A 21,965-nucleotide genomic window follows, 5' to 3' on the forward strand; every position below is an offset into this window, starting at 1 on the left:
AGTATAAGCTTAAAGAGTCTCTCTCACAATGCAGCCATGCTGAGAGAAACCGGCAAAGCTTAAACATGTTACAAATTGTAATCCAAAAGATCCACTAGTGGTGTGAAACGAAACCAAGCCTTTGAATTGTTGGTGCTCTTCTCAATATTACATCATCATGTAGAAAACAGATGCCCTATTCAGACATTTGCAGTGGAGCTTTGCTCACTCTTGTAAGAACGTCATGTGTATCCAAACATTAGTCTATTTCCAAAGAATGATAGGTAATATCTTTTTAAAATGTTTTGTCATAAAAACACTATAACATTCACTATACTTTTGTCTGCAAAAAAATCTCTCCAGACTCTTGACGATATGTATGTATGTGTTTAATAAATGCACTGCTTAGTGCTTACGTTTATTTTACATTTAAATTCTGCATATAGAGTGGTAGTGAGGAACAGGGATTGAGAGCGCTTTAGCCCTGGTTCATTCACTTTGAGTTATGCTGTAGCCACTGATGCACCTTTGGAATTTAAACAGTGAAGTACTACCGTGTTTCCCTGAAAATAAGACAGTGTCTTATATTAATTTTTGCTCCCAAAGATGTTCTAGGTCTAATTTCAGGGGATGTCTTATTTTTCCATGAAGAAGAATTCACATTAATTGTTGAACAAAAAAATGAACATTTAGTATATACTGTACATTAGTTGTCATCACAAACCAGCATAACCAGACAAACTGTGAATCCTATCAAGAATTTCTTATTACTACCATTAATTCCATGTCCAACACTCTACGGTACGTACATTTACCGATCCTGCATCTTTGGTGTTCTGTTCGGCGGGCATGCTTCCAAACAAAAATTTTGCTAGGTCTTACTTTCGGGGGAGGCCTTATATTTAGCATTTCAGCAAAACCTCTACTAGGTCTTATTTTCTGGGGATGTCTTATTTTAGGGGAAACAGGGTAAAAGTTTGGAGTTAAGAGCAAAACCTGGGGAGCCAGACTTGGGTCACATTGGAGCAGGCTCTTGCTCAAGAAAATCACTAGCTTGACCAAGAATCCCTTGTAGTTCTTCTAGATTAGTAATTCCCAACCTTTGGTCCTCCAGGACATCTTACCAGCTGTTAGGAATTGTGGGAACTAAAGCCCAAAAACCTAGAAGAGCAAAGAAAGACCAACTCCCTGGCAGCCCTTCTCCCCCCTTTCCATTTTATAATGTTCAATCTTGTTGTTTTTTTGGTTGTTTTTTTTTTGCTTGCCAATTCAAGTGTCTCCAAATTCTTGTTTCCCTTTGTTTCGTTTAATACCCACAGTCCCTTTTCCTTCTCAGAGTTTAGAATGTGACTTGTTTTGATTACACTGGTTGTGGACTTTGGAAGTTATAGTCCTAAAGTAACACTTCTGTGTTCTATTCAATTCTCTTTGGATCAGTTTGTGACTTAGTCTACAATTTACAATTAGATGTTATTGAAATGGAATTTAAGCTTTTTGAAAAAAATATACACTCATGTGTATATATATATATATATACTAGCTTTGCCCGGCCACGCGTTGCTGTGGCTTATGAGAATTCTTTGTTGGCCAGGTGGAATAGCAGTGAATAGCCTTGCAGCCTCAAAGCCTGGCCGTTTTCTGGAGTAGCTGGAGCTGTTTGTTGTATGAACGTAGAGGCATGGATGAGTGGTTGTGCTGCCAAGTTTAGTGTTTCTGGGATGTGCAGTTTTGTTGTTTTGTCCTAGGCTGAAACGTCATTACCCTTTTATATATATAGATGTGTGTGTGTGTGTGTGTGTATACCTCTGGTGGCACAGTGTGTTAAAGCGCTGAGCTGCTGAACTTGCGGACCAAAGGTCCCAGGTTCAAATCCCGGGAGCGGAATGAACACCCGTTGTTAGCCCCAGCTCCTGCCAACCTAGCAGTTCGAAAACATGCAAATGTGAGTAGATCAATAGGTACCACTCCGGCGGGAAGGTAACTGCGCTCTATGCAGTCATTCCAGCCACATGACTTTGGAGGTGTCTATGGACAACGCCGGCTCTTCGGCTTAGAAATGGAGATGATCACCAACCCCCAGAGTCAGTCACAACTGGACTTAACGTCAGGGGAAAACCTTTACCTTTACCTTACATGTTCATAAAAGTATGCAAATTGAAGTGTGAAGTGTCTATTTACTGAATTTGAAGTACAAAAGCTCATGCTAAAATAAAAGCCAGTTCATCGTAGGACCTCATCACATTGAAGTCCTGAAGCCAGGTGATATTGGGGAATCTGTGAGCAGCGGAGGAAACTGTTGCTCCGCACCCCACATCACCCACATAGCCACGTTCTCCATCATATGGGGGGAGCTGTTGCTGTCCGGCTTCCTCCCCCGCTGTCCCAGGCTTACTCAATCAGAACACAGGCAGTTACCCGTGTTCTGAATTCTTCCTCCCAGCATGCTTTCAATACAGAGCTGGCACGGAGCCCCGCCAGAAGTAGCCCTACATCATGTGATGGGCTCCGGTAGGCTCCGTACTGGCTCCGTGTTGAAAGCATCTTATGACGGGGCAAAAGCCCCATGTGATGAGGTACTTAAAGGTGCTGCAACACTGATTTATTTTCTCCCTCTCCTGTCCTTGTTATTTTCTTTCTCTTTTATATATAAACTAGAATAATCATATCCACCTCCAGTGACAGAATAATATATGGAGCCACCTTGACAATTGCAATTGTGTTGGTTCTTTGTGTTTGCCTCCTCTCAAAACCTTTTGATGTGCTTTCATCTTTCATTGCTTCCAAATTCCACAGAACTTCCTGCCGTGCTGGGCGCCCCTGGTGGCACAGTGTGTTAAAGCGTTGAGCTGCTGAACTTACGGACCAAAAGGTCTCAGGTTCGAATCCGGGGAGCGGAATGAGCGCCCGCTGTTAGCCCCAGCTCCTGCCTACCTAGCAGTTCGAAAACATGCAAATGTGAGTAGATCAATAGGTACTGCTCCGGCGGGAAGGTAACGGCGCTCCATGCAGTCATGCCGGCCACATGACCTGGAGATGTCTATGGACAACGCCGGCTCTTCGGCTTAGAAATGGATATGAGCACCAACCCCCAGAGTCGAACACGACTGGACTTAACGTCCGGGGAAACCTTTAACTTTACCTTACCTGCCGTGCTGCTGTTTCTGCCTCCATAGCCTAGTGTGAAATATATTTACATGGATGATTCAGACATATGTGATTTTCACAATCCTTACACAGCCACGAAGATGGCTGCACAGAGAGACCACCGTTCGAAGGATGAAGAGACCCAGCCCCTTCTTAGCACCTGGTCTCAGGTCGAAGTGGGGGCTGCAGGAGTGCTGAGGTGCACTTTTCCCCCTTCCCAGCCTTGCCTGTGCTGGTGCTATCTGAGACCCTTGGACTCCGAGATCCCATTGACTATTAATAACTCAAGGATGCCTGTGTGACCAGAGTCTCCAAGAGTCAAATTCACAGCACTCCACATCAGCACTTTGTGCTGTGCAGACCCTGAGCAGCGAGTGTGTGGGTGAGGGCCCCAATAGTCAGGGGGGGTCAAGAGCCACTGAACCTCCTGCAAAACTACCCAAAGGAGGACCAGAGACACCAAGCCTTGTTCTTGCTGCTGGAGGCTCCGTGGAGCGGTCTGTGTATGTGTGTCTAAGGTGAGTTCCTCCTAGTCATGACTTTAAGAGAGAGACAGGAACAACCGTGGAGAGTCCATGTGGCACTGTTGCAAGTCGCCTTTTGTGGGATAAAGAATAAAGGGGCCAAAATAGGTAATGCCTTAAAGAAATGCCTAACAACTGTCATGCTTCCTATCTTTTCTGACTCTCAAGACAAATAAGGAGGTTTTAGCCCTTTGACTCTTTTCCCTCTGCTCTGTCACTGAGGTCCAAGTCCAAATGGGGGCGCGGGGGTTGTAGCTTGAATTACCAATTTGTATAAATATACAGTAGAGTCTCACTTATCCAACATAAATGGGCAGGCAGAATGTTGGATAAGCAAATATGTTGGATAATAAGGAGGCATTAAGGAAAAGCCTATTAAACATCAAATTAGGTTATGATTTTACAAATTAAGCACCAAAACATCATGTTATACAAAAAATTTGACAGAAAAAGTAGTTCAGTACGCAGTAATGCTATGTAGTAATTACTGTATTTATGAATTTAGCACCAAAATATCATGATGTATTGAAAACATTGACTCCAAAAATGTGTTGGATAATCCAGAATGTTGGATAAGCAAGTGTTGGATAAGTGAGACTCTACTGTATATGGTTCAGCAATTAAAAATGTGATACATGCGGATCCCATCTATATTGTAGCCAAAGCGACAGAAAAAAACTGATTTCTTTTACTCCCTTCTTCAGTTAAAGACACAGCATAGATTAGGTATTCTGAAAGGATGCCATCAAAATATTTTTACTGCCAATGTTGAAAGCTTCAACACTGAAATGCCCATGTTGCTGACCTGGGCTTTTGGAATTTTTTTAATTTCTTTTTTAGACATATGAATAAATCATCTCTTCCTCTTGGACATACCTAAGTATATCTCACAAGATAGACTAAGTATATTCTGTCATATTCTCCTGCCTCCTAATATATCCCACCAGCAAAGCAGAAAACCTTTGCCATTCATAGTGCACTGCTACCAGTACCATGTCAACCAATTCAATTTCTTTTATCTACATCTAGAGCAGGTGCCCAGGCTCTTGAGAAATAATTCATGTGTGGAATTTTATTAGTCCACTTTGTGTCCCTGATTTGCAAATAGAAAATCAAATAAGGAGCCTCCGGTGGCCTAGGGGATAAAAGCCTTGTGACTTGAAGGTTGGGTTGCTGACCTGAAGCCTGCCAGGTTCGAATCCCACCCGGGAAGAGCGCAGATGAGCTCCCTCTATCAGCTCCAGCTCCATGCGGGGACATAAGAGAAGCCCCCCACAAGGATGGTAAAACATCAAAAACATCCAGGCATCCCCTGGGCAACGTCCTTGCAGACGGCCAATTCTCTCACTCCAAAAACAACTCCGGTTGCTCCTGACACGGAAAAAAAATTGCAAATAGACTCCTGGCAATTGTATGACAATGGAACTCAAGGCATCTTGCTTAGAAAGGAAACATTGGACATCAATAATCTATCAATAATTTACTTTTACAATTGTCTTTCCTAAGCACAGACATTTACTGTAATTTCTGTACTCAATCTGCAGCTTGCCCTGTTTTTCCCCCCAGCAGATTTTCTGTTTTCTGAACACACACAGATTCTCTCCTGAATGGTATAAGCAGAAGGGATTTTATTTAACTGCAGGGACCTCATTTGCTCCGGCTAAGGTGGTAACGCTAAAGGTCAGCTTTCATATCTCATCTCTTAAACTGCTCCAGATAGAATGAAAATACTATAATAATGGTTTAATTTTGGACGGAGAGTCTCTAACCCAATCTGAACTCTTGTGCTTGGATCAGAAATTACTGTGAAATGTTATGTTTCTCTTCTGAGACAAGAATAATACTCTCTCCTCTGCCCTTGAAATCTAAGGATAATGAAAGCAAAATCTTGTTTGTAATTGATACATTTCACAAATCCTCTCAGTGTAATGCCTGTAGTTCTCTACTTCTAATCGGAGTCTGGAGAACAGATGGCAGAAACTACAGAATTTAGATGTCCAGCTCGCTGACTTTCCCTTCTGCTTTAAATAGAAGGAGCAATCAGTTTCTAGGATGCTTACATTCTATTTGTACATCTTGTCAGGGATGTATGATCTCTTTTTCTGTAGTTAAAATTTGGCACACAAATGCCAAATCTTTTAAACAAATTGTGGATGCTAACCTGGAAGCACAATGACATCCTCATCCCCAGCCTTAGCCTTGCTTCCAGGTAGAAAATCAAGCCAGCAAACCGTTCTGCTGAATTCCTTCGCTCAGCATTTGGTAGAAAGAAGCAAGAATCAGATGCTTATTGCCCTTACTTGCCTTATATGAAAGGACAACATACTTAGATATCTCCATATCAACTGTCTCAAGTACCCTGTGGTCCTAAAAAGCCTAGGGTTGAGAATATATATATATATATATATATATATATATATATATATATATATATATATTATACTGAACTGAAAGTGTCTGAGATAGTAAAGGCAAGTACCACTCTGCATTTATTTGATTCTGAGAAACATGAGAGGTTTCCAGTGAGATTTTCTGAGATTCATGAAATTTTGGGTAGCAATGTTCTTACTTCAAATGGCAGAAATACCCCTTTATGTGACACTCAACTGTCCATGTATATACTGTTTTAGCTATGGAAGGGGATCATACTCTTTAATAGAGCATAGAGATAGTAAAATATGGGCTGCTTGGTTTGTGATGGCTGGAAGGACTACTAGGAGCGTTGCCTCCATGCAAAAGCTGCCCAGTGTCTTCAGACACCTAGCCAGCCTTATAGGGATCAGAGCTAAGGGACCTGTAGAAGTGTGGGTACCAGAGACATAGGGAAATGTCAGAGACATGTTCTGGATGCTAAATATAGATTGTTAGGTAAGAAAGTAAAACTTGGAACCTCTCTGGCGGGTTTCTCTAAAAATACCTCCCATTCCCACATAGACTGTCTAAGATAAGGAAGGGGCGTTATGATTTATTGAGTCTATTAAAAAGAAATTAGATTCCCTATGATATTGCTTAGGGAAGTAAGGGTCTAAAAAGTAATACATATATATGCCCGGGCTGTGGCACAAGCCAGCTGCAACCAGCTGCAATGAATCACTCTGACCAGGAGGTCATGACTTCGAGGCCCGCTCGGAGCCTGTGTTTGTCTTGTCTTTGTTCTATGTTAAAAGGCATTGAATGTTTGCCTATATGTGTAATGTGATCCGCCCTGAGTCCCCTTTGGGGTGAGAAGGGCGGAATATAAATGCTGTAAATAAATAAATAAATATATCAATATATTTTATAGAAGCTGTAAATGAAAGAATGAGATAAAAGTCTTACCTCGACTCAACATAGCTCCTCGCAAGTGAACAAATAACAATAAGACTACAGTTGATCCTGATGACAACCTTCCTGGGACAAATCTGATTTGCCTTTTGGAGGTTAAAGCCCCTGTTTAGTAAAGCAGCTCTATTGGTACTCGATGGCTCATTATTGGCCTCTTTACCTAATTTGCCCTATGGAGTTGTAGCAAGAAAGCAATGGTATAGCAATAAAACCACACCACTACAAAGCATTTGAGCTATATTATATAAGTACAAAGTCATGACACCCAAATCCCAAGGTCACATAAACACTAAAAGAACACAATAACACTGATAAACACACATTGCTACGAAAGGTTTCTGACTTACAGCAACTCTCAGATGAAACTATCATGGGTTTTTCTTGTTAAGACGTGTTCAGAGGTACTTTGCCCTTGCTTTTCTCTGAGACTGAAAGATTGTAACTTGACCAAGGTCACCTAGTAGATTTCCATGGATGAGCAGGAATTCTCCAGAGCCATAGTTGAACACTGAAACCACTGCACAGTGTTGGCTCCCGGGGATGTCCTACTCGATGTCTTTTTCTCATCAGTGTAACATAAAGGAAAACATTCATATGTGCTTGACCTTTTCCATCTGGTTTGAAATTATGGAGGATGCTGGTAGGCATTTGGATAGTCTTTCCTACCAGTGTATTTAGTTTCTTCTTTGTCATAAAAATACACTGGTCAAAAAAATCCTGGAGTCATTGGCTGCATTAAAGGCGTGGCCCAACAGAGCTGTAGCTCATGACCACCATTTGTGGTCCCAGGGAACCCCTCAGTGTTTTAGGCTCATCTCCAAACTGCCATGCATGCACTGTAGTTTTTTAAAATGTATGCCTGGTTTTCTCTTATGCTCTCTTTTCTCTGCATGTACTTAGTGTTCATGTCTCTGCACAAAAGCTGTGAGACAGGGAGTAATAGTTCACACTTTGTATTCACAGCCCATTGCGCATATAGAGGCCTCATGGTGTTCTAAATATATCTGAATAAATAATAAATATGTAAATTAACATTTCTCATTTTTTCAGTATATTAAAAATAGCACACCCTGGTATGAATTCGGATAGTCTTTTCTAGCACTGGGTTGTTATATGTCTTTCGGGCTGTGTGGCCATGTTCCAGAAGTATTCTCTCCTGACGTTTTGCCCACATATATGGTTGCCTCACAACCTCTGAGGATGTCTGCCATAGATGTGGGCGAAACGTCAGGAGAGAATACTTCTGGAACATGGCCACACAGCCCGAAAGACATACAACAACCCTGTGATCCCGGCCATGAAAGCCTTCGACAACACATTTTCTAGCACTGTTTTAGTGCCTTCGAAATTAAAGTTTGAAATGTTAGAAAAGAGAATGTGCATGTTGACTGGCATCCTTTTGATTAGTCCCAACAAGAGTAAAGCCACTGATTCAACTGTTAAATGATAAGTCATCACATTGGCAAATCCCATGAAGTTAAAGTATTAACTCCAGTTGGGTTTAACAGGATTAAGGCCATTATTGTATCCTTACGTACAAAAACTGAAGATTCTCAGGTTGCCCCAGTTCTAGTTCCAGTACACACAAGTTAAAACTAGAGATCAGCATGCATAAAGTTCCCCTGTACAAACAGGAACCTCTAATGTGTAGATGACCGGCACAGAGCCAGGGAAGTTATGTGAAGTCAAATGTAGGAAGGCCAGGAGTATGGACCCCTTGAACTCAAGGAGATTGCTTCATTCTGGTGCCAAGGAAGCAAGAACATCATTTATTTCATTTATAACATTGCACCTTCTGCCTAGCAAGCATTTATAACAAAAACCTTCATGGCTTTGCATCCAAATATTTTCTTGAAATATCTCGGAGTTCCTTTATTCCCTCTCTCTTGTGTTCCTTCTTCTTCCCCTCCCAGCAATCACATGGCACAGCTCGTGTTAGAAATGGTCTTTTTCCAATTTCCACTGAGACACATCTTATTCTGGAGTTATAGTCAAAGCACCAACGCATCTTAGCAATACTACACTAGTTAAGCATCAGGATCATTTTCTTTTATTGCTAGCTTTCCTCTTTCCTTTGCTTGATTTCTGTTGCATCTGCTATCCTGGGAACAGATGCTGCATTTTCTTTGCATCCATCATCTTAGGCAGCTCTGAGATACCAGAAAGATGTAGAGGTACCCTATATGTTCATGTATTAATCTAGAAATTTGAGTCAGAAAATCAACCCCAAAAAAACTGGTTTAACTTATCCATAGGTCAGTATATGTACTGTATACAAACTCTTATTTAAAAAGGATCCACCACAATCTGTGAATAGAGTGGTGAGAAGCAAGATATAACTCCATCCTGGGAGCAGCTTTAGAAAAAGCACTGAACCCTTTCCATCTCTCCACCATGGTCCTGTTTCTGGGCTTTTTATTTATTTATTTATTTATTTCAATCATTTATACCCCGCCCTTCTCACCCGAGGGGACTCAGGGCGGCTTACAAGTGGCAATTGATGCTGTTACACTGATATACAATGAAATAAAACGTTAAAACAGTTAAAACAGTCATAAAATACAATATACAAAGTTTAAAACAATGCAAAGTGCTTATGCCATTTTTGAATGCCTGAGCAGGGAAATTGCAATGGTGGCAGGTTTCCTGAGTTGGCATTTCCTCTCTCCATGGAATGACCCTTGATGTATCTGCAGAACATATAAAAATCCATAATTTTGGTCCAGAAAATCTGCCCTTGACTTATCCATGAGGTTGACCTATACATGAGTATGCGCAGCACATTTCATTTTGAGGAATACTGCTTTAATTTAAACTGACCTGGAGAGTGAAAATAAAAAGTCCTTGTAAGTGCTGGGAGTTCCTTGGGAATATTCCAGATGTTCTGTAGCCCCCTTCCCAATTCAAATTGACAGCACTAAAACTGGGGACTTCGGGCTGCCTTGATTGGCATTCATAGAATAGTAGAGTTGGAAGAGACCACATGGACCATCTAGTCCAACTCTCTGCCATGCAGGAAAAGCACAAAGTACCACTGAAAGACCCTATTTTTTAATGTATTGTTTACAACTGTTGGCTGGGAGAAGAAGAAAAAGAAAGAGTTATGTGAGGGGGAAAACACAATTTCCCTCTTTCTCTATCCTTTCTTGCTTTTGTCTCCCCCTTATTTCCTCAGCTTTTATCCAGGTTGCTGAATTTAACATTGGAGAGGGCTTCTGTAACTTTTAACAGTTGTGAAGAAGAGGGAATTTCATGCAACCAGGGAAAAAACACTATCCATGCCTCACAGCCTCTGAAGATGCCTGCCATAGATGTGGGCGAAACGTCAGGAGAGAATACTTCTGGAACATGGCCACACAGCCCGAAAGACATACAACAACCCAAACACTATCCGCTGAATTGCCCTCTTCCAAACAACTGTTAAAATGATTGGAGCTGTTTCCAGTTTTCATTCTGGCAACTCTACTTCTACCCCTATCATCTAAGCCTCTCTTTTCTTCCCTGACAAATAAGCCCAAGCTTTGTTCTCGCCTGTCTTTTTGCAAATTCCTCCTCCCTAGGACCATAGCATTGCTCCTAGTCTGAGTTTTTTCTCCTCTTCCCAGACTCCAACATGCCTCAATCTCCAGTGTGGTTGGCTCTATTGATTCAGACAGTAGTACCAGTATAGTAAGAGCAGTTTCACTTGAGGAAGTATTAGGAGCTGAGAGAGAGGGCTCTTCCACACAGCCATATAACCCAGAATATCAAGACAGATAATCCACAATATCTGCTTTGAAATGGATAATCTGAGTCCACACTGCCATATAATCCAGTTCAATGTGAATTTTATACAGCTATATGGAAGGGGGCACAGGATGTGTCCATCAATCTCTTTTTTCGATAGAGTTACGGGTTGGGTCGATATAGGGAATGCCGTGGATGTAGCATACCTAGATTTCAGTAAGGCCTTCGACAAAGTCCCCCACGACCTTCTGGCAAACAAACTAGTAAAATGTAGGCTAGACAAAACTACAGTTAGATGGAGCTGTAATTGGCTAAGCAAACGAACCCAAAGGGTGCTCACCAATGCGTCGTCTTCATCATAGAAAGAAGTGACAAGTGGAGTGCCGCAGGGCTCCGTCCTGGGCCCAGTTCTGTTTAACATCTTTATTAACGATTTAGACGAAGGCACGATCATCAAGTTTGCAGATGACACCAAACTGGGAGGGAGAGCTAACACTCCAGAAGAAAGGAGCAGAATTCAAAACGATCTTAACAGACTAAAGAGATGGGCCGAAACTAACAAAATGAAGTTCAACAGGGACAAATGCAAAATCCTTCACTTCGGCAGAAAAAATGGAATGCAAAGATACAGAATGGGGGACGCCTGGCTAGACAGCAGTACATGTGAAAAAGACCTTGGAGTCCTCGTGGACAACAAGTTAAACAAGAGCAGCAATGTGATGTGGCTGCTAAGAAAGCCAAGTCATGCTCCCTCTCTATTCTGCCTTGGTCAGACCACACCTGGAATACTGTGTCCAATTTTGGGTACCGCAGTTGAAGGGAGATGTTGACAAGCTGGAAAGCGTCCAGAGGAGGGCGACTAAAATGATTAAGCGTCTGGAGAACAGGCCCTATGAGGAGCGGCTTAAAGAACTAGGCATGTTTAGCCTGCAGAAGAGAAGGATGTGAGGAGACATGATAGCCATGTACAAATATGTGAAGGGAAGTCATAGGGAGGAGGGAGCAAGCTTGTTTTCTGCTGCCCTGCAGACTAGGATGTGGAACAATGGCTTCAAACTACAGGAAAGGAGATTCTACCTGAACATCAGGAAGAACTTCCTCACAGTGAGGGCTGTTCGGCAGTGGAACTCTCTGCCCCGGACTGTGGTGGAGGCTCCTTCTTTGGAGGCTTTTAAGCAGAGGCTGGATGGCCATCTGTCGGGGGTGCTTTGAATGCGATTTCCTGCTTCTTGGCAGTGGGTTGGACTGGATGGCCCATGAGGTCTCTTCCAACTCTACTATTCTATGATTCTATGATTCTATAAACAAGTATATACTTAATATATAGGAAGACTGAGGATTCACTCTGTAAAGAAGTATGAATTTTAGTTTACAGATGTCATGTTTAACTGCGTTTTAAAAGTCATGTTTAACTATGTTTAAAAGGGTAAGTATTAGAGTCACCAGTGCGTGGGGGATGGTAGCCAACTCAGCATTCTGAGGCAGGTTGCCATAGTAACGAGGGCGGAGCCAACTGCCATTTGGAGGAAAAGACCACCATATCAGAGATGGGATTTCAAGATTCCCCCCTGCCTGAGTTCTCCTCAAATTGGTGGCAGTGGTGGGATTCAAAAAGATTCCCCATGCCTAGAAGAACCTCAAATTGGCGACAAGTGGTGGGATACTTCATGTAACACCCCCAATTTGGTGCCTCAGATCGCTCATAGGAAAAAACTGTGAGGTAAAATTTGTAGGAAATGGCCACCAAAAGACAGAAAGAGGTAGCAGATGGAACAGAAGTATATCAAGGGGAAGAGAGTTCAGATTCTGAACAAACCACCATGTCAGAAACGACATTGAAATATCAACTGGAGTTGAAGAAATTGGAAATGGAGGATAGAGAGAGACAGAAACAGGCAGAACTGAGAAAGATGGAGATCGATTTGGAAAGACTCTCTCAGCCTTCTGTAGTGGCACAACCAGGGAATCCCATTATTAATCCTAGTGATTTAGCCTTAAAGAGGTTTCCTAAATACACCAAGGAAGATGATGTGGAGATACAGAGGATTGAGCTCGCACCACTTATGAAAATGCCATTGTGCCCAGGGGATTCTTGGTGCCTATTTGACTTTAAGTGGTTCATGAAGTGGAAGAAGTAAGTGGGTTTTGAACGTTGGGACCTGTATTATATGGGAAAGCCTAATCACTACCCAGGACCCACTGACAACGCAAAACTTTTTGCAGATTCGGAAACTCAGTCGGTGGTCAGAGAACCATTAGGGAAGTCTGATTCTCAGTTGAGGAGATCAGGGAGACTCAAGAGTTTGAGTCATTTTAAAAATAAGTTTGGTGACTTATTTTAAGGTAACCTGTTTCCAGATAAGGAACAGATAGGCTGTGATTGTAATTCACAGGGTGACTGCAAGTTTAAAGGCAGAAGAAAGGAGGAAGTAGTATTTTAAAGTTTGAAACACCTCAATATAGCTTTGCAACTGTTAATCTGCCTCAAACAAGAAGAAAAGTTATTGTAACTATTAAGCTTGTGCCTGAATAAACGTGTTATTCTTCTTTTTAACATCTCAGTCTCTGAAATCTACATTACTATCTGAAGCAAACAAGAAAGAAGAAAAATAAAGATTTAAAAGTCTCCTCTCTAAGTAGCTAGTGGCTACGTATTCCTGTAGTGGTGGCAAGAATGGATAATCCCATTGACATTTGGTGACAGCTTTTAAATAAAAACATCTTTAATAACTGGTGGCAGCGGATATAGTTATATATATAATATAATTTAATAAAAACATCACCCTTCTTTACAATTGGTGGCAGAGGTGGAATTCAAAAGGATTCCCCCCTTTCTGACATCTTTACACACTCCCACATAGATGTGCATGGAGGACTGCCATCTTAGAAAGGAAGCAAGGGAAGAAGAAATGGTGGGAGGCACTGCAAAGTATGAATATGGGAGTGGGGCAAGAGAGATGATCTCTAGCAAATATTTGTTTCTTAGACTCACTGGTTCACTTTTTATTAAATCAGCCCTTTGTCGTAGCTCTGTGCCTAGAAATCAGTTCTGATTTAAAGCCACCCTATCACAGGGTTTTCTTGGTAACATTTGTTCAGAGGGATTTGTTGTTGCCTTTCTCTTAAGACTGAGGGATTATGACTTGCCCAAGATCACCAATTGGGTTTTGATGGCTGGATAGGAATTTGAAACCTGGTGTCCTAGATTTCTCGTCCAAATGTGAGTTAAAATGGGTGGATTGAAGTTAGAGTCATAGCTTAATTTGTGCCTTTTGTACTTAGTTTCTTGGGCAAGTTACTTTCCCATTGTGGCTAGTATGCACACACAGTCTATAAAATAAAAGGAGAGGACTATAAGGTCAATGGAAACAAAACAAGAAAGAGCATAACAATTCTAAAGTTTGTTTTTCACCATTCATATTTGGTATAATGCTGTAGATTACAAAATAATGATTTTGATAAGGATTTCCTCACACACATACCACTGTTGCTTTACAAGCATGATTCCTTTTTCTGTACAACCAGCCAAAAATGTTCTAGCCCTACCTACCTATGACTCTTCAAACTTATCCCACATATATTCAGCAGCTGAGTACAAACCAAGCAATTGCGATTGGTGGTGGAAAGATTTTAAAAGTGATCAAAATTGCAAAATACCCAGAGAAAATGGAATGCACTTGCAATAATAATAATAATAATAATAATAATAATAATAATAATAATAATAATAATAATCCTCTTTTACTCTCTTAAAAGAGACTGAGGCTGCTTTCTACACAGGCACATAACCCGGATCAGAATGTGGATTAAAGAAATCTGGTTCCACTTTGGAAAATCTCCATATACACCCTGGGAACCATGAAAAGACTCCTGTGACATCCACAGAACTCCCTTCATGCCTAATCGATCCAACAATGGCTTCAAACTACAGGAAAGGAGATTCCACCTGAACATCCGGAAGAACTTCCTCACTGTGAGGACTGTTCGACAGTGGAACTCTCTCCCCCGGGCTGTGGTGGAGGCTCCTTCTTTGGAGGCTTTTAAGCAGAGGCTGGATGGCCATCTGTCGGGGGTGCTTTGAATGCGATTTCCTGCTTCTTAGCAGGGGGTTGGACTAGATGGCCCATGAGGTCTCTTCCAATTCTACTATTCTATGATTCTATGAACAACAATTTTTTTTCTTATTCCATTTGGAGCAATGTGCGGAATTGCAATAGCATATTCAATGAGAATTAGCAATGGTTCTCATCTTCAAACTCAAAAATAAAAAGGGGGAAGTGATTTCTTCTCAGGGAGTGAGAGAAAAGATGTTTGTTTACATTCCTGAGAGTGCCATATTCAGTTATCCAAATGTTTACATGAGTCCTGTGCATATTCATCCCGGATTTAGGTTCTGCAGCATTCATGCACTGATCCGTTGCAGCATATTATATTGCAGATTTTGGACTTTCTCCTGATTTTTAAAAAATATGTATTATCCATGTGGATGTGCATTGCAGTGTGCATTAGGACTGTGCATTTTCATTTATAACATACATCATTCTGGATTTTACAGATGGGGCTTGAGAGTGGCCAACACTGCTAAAAACCATACCATGTACAATTTAAAACCTACAACATATTCACACTAAAATAGAATTAAACTTAAGACTGCTAAAATAAATAGTTAAAATATTACAGCTATTAAAAACCATTTTAAAACCACAGTGTGATAGTTAGCTCTTAAGTATTCCTGGGGTTTCTTTTGGCTGTGTTATTTTTGCATGGAGGAGAACATAGAATGATGGTTAGCACCTATGTGGATTACGTTTCTGCCTCAAAAGATGAAGTTCGCTGGCATCAGAATGAGAAGGGTACAAAAAGAAATTTTCTTGCTCTTGTCATTAAAATAACAGGCAGAAGCTTAATGCCTAACATGAACAAGAATTCATTTCCACCATTCCATTCCCACACAGAAAATCCCTCGAACAGCATGCCTCTTGCAGGAACCCCAGCTCCCCACAAGAAGAGAAAACCTACTAAACTCATTTTAGAACTAACCCAAGAAGGTAAGATATATACATGCATGCACATAGAAACAAACACCTGTCCCAGCTTTTCATCCCCAGGCAGCATATATTGCCTATTGATTGCTATACTAAGAAATAAAAGACCTTTTTCATGAAGTGGGAAGTCAACTTGACATACTGTGTAGCACAGTGCATGGCTGTTGACAAAGCACAGAAGTGGAGAGGAGGAAGATGATGGTCAAAACATAGTCTGTATAGACATCAGGCGCCTGCTTTTCAAGACAATGAGAGAGTCAAATGACTGATCAAATGGTCAACTGTACATAATGATCAACCATATGTAGTTTGCGTAAATTGGAACCACAGAAATTAGAAGAGTGGTCTGGAAAAAGTTTGGGGCACTTTTATTGCTTATTGCCACTGCTGTCACGACCCAGGCGGCAGAGGCACCAATAACCATACACAGAGGCCAGAATCTAACTAATATCTTTATTGAAGGAATATATAAAGTTAATAAAAACAAGTATAGAAAATAGTCCAGAATTAGACCCTTCAGGAAAGGTCAGAATTAGTCCAAAAAAGCAATGTCCAATAAGAAATATTAAGGTCCAAAGTTGTAATCCAATAACCGAAACACTCACTTTGCCAAGCAAAGTGAGGGGAGATGACAAGGTCCTTTAGTCCATAAAACTTGAGCGTGGCTAGGAAATAACTCGATACTTGAAACAAGGCTTGAACGTGGAACAAGGTAACTAAGAACAAGAACAAGGTCCGTGGAATAACTTGGTAAAATCCGTGAAACAAGGCAAGGATTAGTCCTGGGAAACAAGGCAAAGTCCGTCGGTAAACAAAGGCTGGGAAGCAAGGCGAAGGCTGGATAGCAAGGCAAGGCTTGAGCTGAAACGAGGCTTGAATCGGAGCGCGCTGTCCAGACACAACTCGCTCCGTAGGCTGACGAATTGACTCCGCGGAGTTGCTACGCGGGCAAAACACCTATATAGAGTCCAACTTTCTCACCAAAGCGGTTCTCTGGGAATCAGAAACGAAAGCTAAACTCTGAGACCAGATGTTAAACTCCTTAAAGATTCTCACGAGAACCAATGTTAATTGGCAACATTCTTAGCTGCTATCCTCGCACTCCTGCGCGAAGCTGAATCCAAACTTCTCTGTTGTTTACAAAACTCCCGGCGCAAGAACACGGGAGAAGTAGGCTCTGGGGTTGTTTGACATACTTCTGGGGCACAACTTTCTTGCAGGTGCAAGGTTTCCAGATCTGCCTGGGAAAGATCTGGCTGAGAGGAATCCAGTTCAGACTGAGAAGGTAAAAAACCCAAGTTTTCATCTTCATCAGGGATTACAATGTCCTGAGCAGGACTACAAGGCCCATGGTTCATCACACTATCCCCCTCCTCAGGGCCCCTCCCAACCTGGGGTCCTCTCCCCGAGGCGCGAGGTCGCGGTTTGGTGGGATAGGTCAGATGGAAGCGACGGGTTAGATCAGGAGCATGAACTGTGGAGGCGTCTTCCCAAGAGCGTTCCTCAGGCCCAAAACCCACCCAGTCAATGAGATATTGTAGGCGGCGGCGATGAAAGCGAGAATCCAAAATGTCCTCAACCTCGAACTCCTCCTCCCCATTCATCAAAACAGGAGGGGGGGCCGGTTGGTCTGTATCAGGACGCACACCATCCGCCGGAAGGAGCAGGGAACGGTGAAACACTGGGTGAATGCGCATTGAACGCGGAAGTTGGAGTTTGAAAGTCACGGGGTTTAATTGCGCCACCACTGGATAGGGGCCAATGAAGCGGGCATCTAACTTCCGGCATGGGCGGTGGGAGGGCAGAAAGCGAGTGGACAGAAAAACCCGATCTCCTACCTTGATTTCGGGGCCCGGCTGGCGGTGTTTGTCAGCGTGGCGTTTATAGTCCTCCTTGGCTTGGTCCAGTTGCTGGAGCAAAAGTTGTTGCACCGCTGTGAGTTCCTGCAGCCAATCCTCTGCTGCGGGAACTTCTGAAGTTTCAATGACAGGGGGAAAGAAACGTGGATGGAAACCGTAGTTTGCAAAGAACGGCGTTTCTTTTGTAGAAGCTTGAACTCCATTATTGTAGGCAAACTCAGACAGTGGTAACAGAGAAGCCCAATTGTCCTGTTGGTAGTTTACATAACAGCGAAGATACTGCTCCAAAGTGGCATTGGTGCGCTCCGTTTGCCCATCTGTTTGGGGATGATGAGCTGAAGATAAGCGAGAGTCTATGCCCAGTAGTTTTTGTAGTGCCTTCCAAAAACGAGAGGTGAATTGAGATCCACGGTCTGTGACTAAACTCTTGGGCAATCCATGTAGTCTGAAAACATGCTGAAGAAATAGATCCGCAGTTTCTTTGGCCGTGGGGAGGCCTTCGCAGGGAATGAAATGGGCTAACTTGGTGAATAGGTCCACCACCACTAAGATCGTGGTGAATCCACAGGAAGGTGGTAGGTCAGTGATGAAATCCGCGGAAATTATTTCCCATGGGCGAGATGGGGTAGGAAGGGGGTGCAAAAGCCCTGAGGGCTTCTCCCTTCGTATCTTGGAGCGCTGGCATACTGGGCAGGTGTTGACATATTTTTCCACATCCTTGCGGATCTTGGGCCACCAAAAATCTCTTAGGATCAAATGCATGGTTTTAAATAGTCCGAAGTGTCCTGCTGGTTTGCAGTCATGACACAGACGAAGCGCTTTTTCCCTGCCCGGTCCGGGTGGGATATAAACATGATTTCTATAGCAGAGCAGCCCATCTTTAAGCGAAAAGGGAAAATGCAGACCTTGGCGAAGTTGGTCCTGTGCCCAGGCATCTGCTTGCTGACTAGCCCTGATTTCTTGAGCACAGATGGGTCCTGGAGTAGGGGAAGTTGAACCAATGGGACTGGATTTGGTGTTCCCCACTGTGAGCGTGGCAAAGTTCTCAGGTTGTAGCAGTTGGGATTCAAAGGTCTCCTTGCGTCCTGCAGCGTATTCCGGTTTACGTGACAGGGCGTCTGCTTGCTTGGTTTGAGCTGGGGTCACATAATGGATCTGGAAGTTGAAACGTTCAAAGAATAAAGCCCAACGTTGCTGCCTCTGATTTAGTTTGCGGGCAGTTCTTAGATGTTCTAGATTACGATGATCAGTGTGAACTTCAATGGGGAATTTGGCCCCTTCTAGCCAATGTCTCCAAGTTTCAAAGGCTGCCTTTATGGCCAGTAGTTCTTTTTCCCAAATGGTGTAATTCCTCTCTGGTGTGGTTAGTTGACGAGAATAAAAGGCACAGGGGTGGAGGTGATCTCCCACCGGTTGTAAGAGTACAGCCCCAATTGCCACATCAGAGGCGTCCGCTTGCACCACAAAAGGGGTTCCAGGATTTGGGTGCTGTAGAATTGGCTGGGAGGTGAATAGTTTCTTCAGTTGCTGGAACCCTTTCTCTGCTTGATCAGTCCAGCGGAAAGGCTGCTTTCCACGGATGCAGCTAGTGATGGGGTCGGACCAGCGGGCAAAATCTGGAATGAACTTGCGGTAGTAGTTCGCGAACCCCAAGAAACGCTGCACCTCTTTCTTGTTAGTTGGCGCCCGCCATTCCAATACTGCTGAAACTTTGGCTGGATCCATGGAAAGCCCTAGAGGCGAGATGCGGTAGCCAAGGAAATCTACCTCTTGTAGATCAAAAGCGCATTTTTCTAGTTTGGCATAAAGTCCATGATCCCGCAGTCGTTGCAACACCATTTTGACGTGGTTCTCATGTTCTGATTGTGATCTGGAAAACACCAAAAAATCGTCCAGGTAGATTATCAAGAATCTGTCTAGATAGTCCTGAAAAATATCGTTGACAAAATGCTGGAACGTTGCGGGAGCTCCGCATAAACCGAAATTCATAACTCGGGACTCGAATAATCCGAATTTAGTCTGGAAGGCGGTCTTCCACTCGTCCCCTTCTCTGATGCGAACTAGATTATAAGCCCCCCGAAGATCCAGCTTGGTGTAGACCTTGGCTCCTCGAAGTCGGTCCAGTAGATCCGAGATTAAGGGCAGGGGATAGCTGTTCCGCTTGGTGATATTGTTCAATGCTCTGTAGTCCACCACCAAGCGTAATTCCCCTGACTTCTTCTTCACAAACATCACTGGGGAGGCGGCTGGGGATTGAGAGGGTCTGATGAACCCCTTGCGAAGGTTTGTCTCTAAGAATTCCCTGAGAGCTTCTTGCTCTGGTTCAGTCAGGGAGTAGAGATGCCCTCGCGGGATCGGGGCCCCCTCCACCAAGTCAATGGCACAGTCATAAGGTCTATGTGGGGGTAATTTTTCGGCTTCTTTCTCATTGAATACATCCCAATACTCGGAGTACTTCTTTGGCAAGGTGATAATGGGCTCGGAGTCTGTGGCATGGCATACCTTGGCTACGAGGCAATGGTTTTGGCAGTACGGTGAAGCAAACTGCAGTTCTCTGTTGGACCAGGAGATGTTAGGGTCGTGGAGTGTCAGCCATGGAATTCCCAAAATCACAGGGAAATGGGGAACCTCGGTAACAAAGAAGGAAATCTCTTCCATATGTTCCCTTATCCACATCCTGGTGGGTTCCGACCACTGGCTTACGGGCCCCGTCTTGAGGGGACGGCCGTCTATGGCTTGCACCACACGGGCATTCTTGAAATCATGGTATTGTAATCCCAGAGAGTCGGCATACTCTCTATCGATGAAATTGTTGGTAGCTCCAGAGTCTATCATGGCGTGGATCATGACGGGTCCCCTTTTTGCTGACCATAATGTGACCACGAGAAGGAACAGGACCCCGGTTGGCGGCTCTTGGATGGATTTTTTGACCGGGTTGGCGAGCCTCTCTACACCCGGTCGTTGGCTTCCCCCGCCGGCTGTGTGTCAGTCGGCTCAGACGCCTTCGACTCCGTGGAGGACGCCGCCGCAAGCCGGGCAGCAGGCTTCCCCTTGGCTGGGCACTCTCTGGCGAAGTGGCCCCCGTTCCCGCAGTACCAGCAGAGGTTCAAGCGTTGACGACGGGCCTTCTCGGCGGCATCTAGTCTGGGACGCACATTGCCCAACTGCATCGGCACCTCCTCGCCTCCTCTGGGGTATGGGGTTGGCGGCGGGGGTCTCCACACCGGACGTGGCTGAACACTGGCGGGAGCGGGGGGTTTTGCCCCGGCTCTACCGCCCTGGCCTCGAACCCATTGTTTCCTGTTGGCAATCATGACTTCAGCCCGTAAACATTGATCAATGAGTGCCTCGAGGGTCTGGGGAGGATCCACCTTGGAGATTTCTTCCAGCATTTCAATGTTGAGACCCTCCCGAAATTGTCCTCTGAGGGCTACATCGTTCCAGCCGGTGTTGTGGGCCAGCACGCGGAACTCGGCTATGTACTGAGACATGGGTCTGTCTCCTTGAAGGAGGCGCCGGAGTTTGTGACCGGCTGCCTCCAAATTGTCCTCGATTCCCCAGGTCTCCTTAAGGTGATCCAAGAAGCGTTGTGCTGAACTTAGGTGGGGGGAGGCTTGATCAAACAGGGCCGTCGCCCAGCTAGCCGCTGGTCCGTCTAGAAGACTGTAGACCCACGCCACCTTGATGTCTTCTTGGGGAAACTCGGCATCACGGGCCTCTAGATAAGCTTGACATTGGCGGCGGAAAACATGAACCTTAGCAGCTTCTCCAGAAAACTTGGTAGGCAACGCCATGGCCGGGAGGCGAACTCCGCGCTCCCTCAACCCTTTTATTTCTCCATCCTGCGCGTTGAGTCTGTCACGGATGCGGTCCACTTCGTCCTTGCTGATGGTGTAGCTGAGCGGCTGTCCAGCCGGCGCGGCTCCGGTAGACATCCTGGCCTCGGTTAGTTGGTGCTTATGGGCGGCGGAGTCAAACTGTCACGACCCAGGCGGCAGAGGCACCAATAACCATACACAGAGGCCAGAATCTAACTAATATCTTTATTGAAGGAATATATAAAGTTAATAAAAACAAGTATAGAAAATAGTCCAGAATTAGACCCTTCAGGAAAGGTCAGAATTAGTCCAAAAAAGCAATGTCCAATAAGAAATATTAAGGTCCAAAGTTGTAATCCAATAACCGAAACACTCACTTTGCCAAGCAAAGTGAGGGGAGATGACAAGGTCCTTTAGTCCATAAAACTTGAGCGTGGCTAGGAAATAACTCGATACTTGAAACAAGGCTTGAACGTGGAACAAGGTAACTAAGAACAAGAACAAGGTCCGTGGAATAACTTGGTAAAATCCGTGAAACAAGGCAAG

General features: G+C 43.8%; 1 protein-coding gene across 2 annotated transcripts in view; it reads left to right on the forward strand.

Moving 5' to 3' along the window:
* Nucleotides 1-3,430: 3,430 nt before the first annotated feature.
* Nucleotides 3,431-21,965, forward strand: part of myoz1 (myozenin 1) — a 57,310-nt gene continuing 38,775 nt past the window's right edge. The window contains exons 1-2 of one of the 2 annotated variants that reach the window (XM_008114247.3): nucleotides 3,431-3,641; nucleotides 15,653-15,745. In XM_008114247.3, coding sequence (XP_008112454.2) covers nucleotides 15,670-15,745 — 76 coding nt within the window. In that variant the 5' untranslated portion in view covers nucleotides 3,431-3,641; nucleotides 15,653-15,669. The remainder of the gene's footprint in view (nucleotides 3,642-15,652; nucleotides 15,746-21,965) is intronic. The other variant, XM_008114248.3, reaches the window with a different exon arrangement.

This window comes from Anolis carolinensis, chromosome 3, assembly GCF_035594765.1.
Source record: "Anolis carolinensis isolate JA03-04 chromosome 3, rAnoCar3.1.pri, whole genome shotgun sequence".
In the NCBI taxonomy this organism is placed as follows: Eukaryota; Metazoa; Chordata; class Lepidosauria; order Squamata; family Dactyloidae; genus Anolis; species Anolis carolinensis.